The 3,879-nt window shown below is 68.5% G+C and overlaps 1 protein-coding gene across 1 annotated transcript; it reads right to left on the bottom strand.

The window, feature by feature from the left end:
- Positions 1-735: 735 nt before the first annotated feature.
- On the bottom strand, positions 736-1,402 carry EMIHUDRAFT_367324 (hypothetical protein). Its single transcript, XM_005777873.1, has one exon. The coding sequence runs from the start codon at positions 1,307-1,309 to the stop codon at positions 1,061-1,063; it is 249 nt and encodes an 82-aa protein (XP_005777930.1). The 5' UTR covers positions 1,310-1,402; the 3' UTR covers positions 736-1,060.
- Positions 1,403-3,879: the final 2,477 nt, after the last annotated feature.

Here is a 3,879-nt window from a genome sequence, read left to right as displayed (position 1 = left end):
GGTTCTCGAGGTGGATATCCTTTGGCCGCGTTGGGTAGCGAGGATTGGTGTAACCCGAGCCACGGAGGCGTGTTTTCTGGCGGCCGACCGTCAGTGCACGGAGTTGCCACTTCTCCGACTGCCCCGGCTAGTTCCCGAGGTCGCGCGGGAGTGACCCCTGCGTCCCCCGAGACCTAGCGCGGGTGGGTTGGAGGGGGCTCGCCCCGTTCCTCCCCATCGGGCCGCGTGAGCGGCCACGCCTCGCAGATTCGTTTTCGCGCCTGGGTCAGGCGCGCGGGGCATCCCCCGGGTCGCTCGACCAGCGATCCGAAGAGTGGCCGCTATGCGAGGGAAAGAGCGGGGCCCTCGACGCCTCAGTCCGGCCCTCCGAGGGGGGAAGGGAAGTGCGGGGTCCCCACGGGCGCCTCAGTTCGGCCCTCCCGAGGGGGGGAGGGGAGCAAGGGGGTGGGGGGATCAGGGCGGTGGGGAGGGGTCTCGGTTTCTTGTGGCTAACACTTGCCTTTCGGGGAGGGGCCTCCGTGCAGGCGAGCGCAGTTGCGCGCGCCCAACGTCTTCCCCTCCTCCCTCGAGGCAGCGAGTAGGCAGCGAGTGGAGGTCTCGAGCGCCTATATGAAGGTATGTGAGATGGTGATGGGAATGGGTGGTCGGGCGGGCGGGCGGGCGGGCGGGCGGGCGGGCGGGCGGGCGGGCGGGCAAGCAAGCGGGGAGCGGCGGGCGGGCGGGGCGGAGCGGGCGGGCAGGGTTATCGGGGGAATCGTGTCCACAATCAGCGGCAGCGGAGCAGCAGCCGCAGCAGCAGCTGCTGCAGCAGCAAGCAGCAGCCAGATTGCTGCCGTTGTCTGCGCCGCGATCCGCCGCCGCGCCGCCGCGCCGCCGCCGCCTGCGCTCGCCGCCGCCTCGTAGACGACTCCTCTCGCGCTCGGAGAGCCGCGCAGCGGGCCGCGAGGTTGTGGTCAGAGAGCAGCAGGGTTGAGATCCACAAAATCGGCCAAATTTGAGGTTGCTCGAGAGAGCCTGGAAATGGTCCCGCGCCGTTGCCCCGGTGCCGGCGCATCACGTCTCAGCCGCGATGGGCCGGTTCCGCCGCGCAGTCGAGCAGCAGGAGCTCGGAGGCAACTTTGTCGACAAACTGGTCGAGCCAAAAATCGGCGAGGAAGCGGCACCGGCGGCACGCCGGGACGAATCCGGACTGATCACATTGTTCGGCACCGCGGCGGCGAGCCGCCGCGAGCCCACAGGAGAGCTGGGCGCCGCGGCACCAGACCGCGCCGCCAGCGAGGCGAGAGCACCAGCCGACCGGCCGTGACATGGCAGTTAGACGGCGGGAGTACTGCATGTGCTAAAAATTTTTTTTTGGGCCGCTCAACGCACACGGCGGGTGAACCTTCTTTTCTAGACGGCTAGGATTGAGAGCAGCCTCGCTCTCATGTAGAGCTCTACAACGTGTACATGTAACAGTCGGCAACGGTCTTCAGCGAGCTTTCAATGCAGGCTTCTAAACCGCCGCCACCCCCGCCGCGCCGCGCCGCCGCCCGACGATTAAGAATTAATAATTAATACCCGATGATTAATAGTGTGTGTGTGTGTGTGTGTGTGTGTGTGTGTGTGTGTGTGTGTGTGTGTGTGTTTGTTTGTTTGCGCGATGGAGGGAAGGGCAGGGCAGCCGCGAGCGGCAAGTGGCGTCGGCGACGCGGCGAGGACACGATGGTGACGCCCACAGCGCAGCGTGCGCGGCAGCAGCGCCGCCGCCGGCCCCACACCGCATCAGCGGCGCTCTGAGTGAGTCAGGCTGCGCTGCACAGCCTGCTGAGCACGCTCCCGACGAGCAGCGCGCCACGCGGGCCCGCCGCTGGCGACGCGGGCGGCGAGCCGACGCGCGTGTTGCAGGCGTAGGCAGTGCTGGCGAAGCGAGGCGGTCGGCGCCGGCCCCCGGAGGCGGTTGCAGCGAGAGAAGCGATGTAAAAGACACTGTTGAAAGGGTGGGGAGCAGCCTGCCGTCGAGCAGCGCGCAGCGCAAGCCCGCTGCCGGCGACCCGATCGCGCGCCATCGCGCCCGAGGCGGCCCGCCCTGGCCCTGTAGACCTTCCCAGAGAGCTTGGCGAGGCTGTACAGAGTGCCGAGAGCATGCTGGGCAGGCTCCCGTCGAGCGACGAGCCATGCTGGCTCGTCGCGGGCCGCGAGCTCGAAGACCCGCGCGGAGCGTCGCCGAGCCTGGCGCGCCCGCCCGCACGCCCGCGGCCGCAGACATGGAAGACGAGCTTCCTGGCGTCTCCAGCCAGCGCTCACATGCCAAAAGACACCTCGGAAAAAGAATTTTACAACAAAACTCCCTCGCACAACACTGGGCACGGGACTGGCGCGCACTGGCACTAATACGAGCGTCATCTTGTAGTGAACGGGCCGAGTTCGCGGTTTCAGCGCCCAGCGCAGACCGACCGACCGCAGGGGGCGTCCGGTCGGCGGCCGCGGAGGACCGCAGACCGGAGGGGGGGTCCGGTCGGTCGGAGCGCAGACCGAGGGGGGGGTCGGTCGGGTTGGCTCGAGGGTCACACCGCACACGCTCGCCGCAGCTGTGAATAAATTAGTATCTCGAAATACTAGAGACACCAAGCGACCTCTCCCCGTCTAATCCTCCTCGTCGTCCGAGACAGTTGCTGAGCTCGAGACGCTCTACAGGATTGGGTCGGAACACGAGCTCGTCCATGTCCACGCTCTCGTCGTCGTCGTCCATGATTAGCTTCGCCGGCGACTCACTGTACCCGTTGACGATGCGCGCGTACTGTGGAGAACTGGAGCGCTGCCAGAGCTTGTACAAAGCAACGGCAAGCAGGACCAGGCCTGCGACTGCGTAGCCACATATATGTGTGCGGTCGGGCTTGCTCGGGCCTCGGCGAAGAGTCTCCTTGGCGCTTGGCTGCGTGACTGGTTTTCATAGTGAAAATCGGCGATTTCGAAGCGCCCGTGGCGGTTCGCGAGAAGGAGGGAGAGCGTTTGAGGGGGCTCACGGCAAGGACACCGACCGAGGGGGGGGTCGGTCGTCACACCTCCCGCCGCCGAGAGAGCGACCGACCGGAGGGGGGGTCCGGTCCACCTCGGGGGCAGACCACCGACCGGCGGGGGGGTCCCCACGAAATAGGGGGGGTGGGTACAAAGTGACGCTCGTATTAACACAGGTACACCTATCGATAGTCCTGGGCGAGAAAAACGTATAAAGGCCGAAGCGCGCGGTCGCCGGGCGCCTTCGCACCGACGGGGGCGCCGCGGCAGCAGAGAGCCGTCCACCCGCCTTCCCGTTTTTGCCCGGCCGCGCGCAGCGCTAATCGGGCGTCCTTTGCTCCTCCGCGAGCTGTATAGGGCGCAAAATCTACGCAGAAGATGCGGTCGAAGATGCAGTCGCCTCGTTCGAATGGCGGCAGCGCCGGCGCGCAGCGCCACGCCGCCAGGCGTCCGCCGGAGGCTCCCCGGCCGACACATCTCGGCAAGCTTGCCGCGCGCAGCGCCCCGCGCCGCAGGCCCGCCGGAGGCTCCCCGGCCGACACACCCCGGCTGCTTCCGCGGGCGCGCGAGCGCCGGCGCGCCGCGCCACGCCGCTAGGCGTCCGCCGGAGGCCCGCCGGAGGCTGTTGCTGCGGCCACACTCCGGCAAGCTTGCCGCGCGCAGCGCCCCGCGCCGCAGGCCCGCCGGAGGCTCCCCGGCCGACACACCCCGGCCGTATTCGCTCGTCCACTCCCTGCCCTTCTCGCGCCGCTCTTGCGCACCTCTTGCGCCCCCCTCTTCCCCGCCGGCCCCGAGAGACTTGGCACGCACCCCCCGCCCCCGCCCCCGCCCCGCCCCCGCCCCGCCCCGCCCCCTCCCCCCTCTCACGCCCGGCAAATCCCT

This window comes from Emiliania huxleyi (assembly GCF_000372725.1).
Source record: "Emiliania huxleyi CCMP1516 unplaced genomic scaffold EMIHUscaffold_253, whole genome shotgun sequence".
NCBI classification, from domain to species: domain Eukaryota; phylum Haptophyta; order Isochrysidales; family Noelaerhabdaceae; genus Emiliania; species Emiliania huxleyi.
This window is presented reverse-complemented; position numbering and strand designations above follow the sequence as displayed.

Coding starts and splice junctions, on each gene's coding strand:
- EMIHUDRAFT_367324 (XM_005777873.1), bottom strand. CDS start 1,309: ATGTCACGGCCGGTCGGCTGGTGCTCTCGCCTCGCTGGCGGCGCGGTC.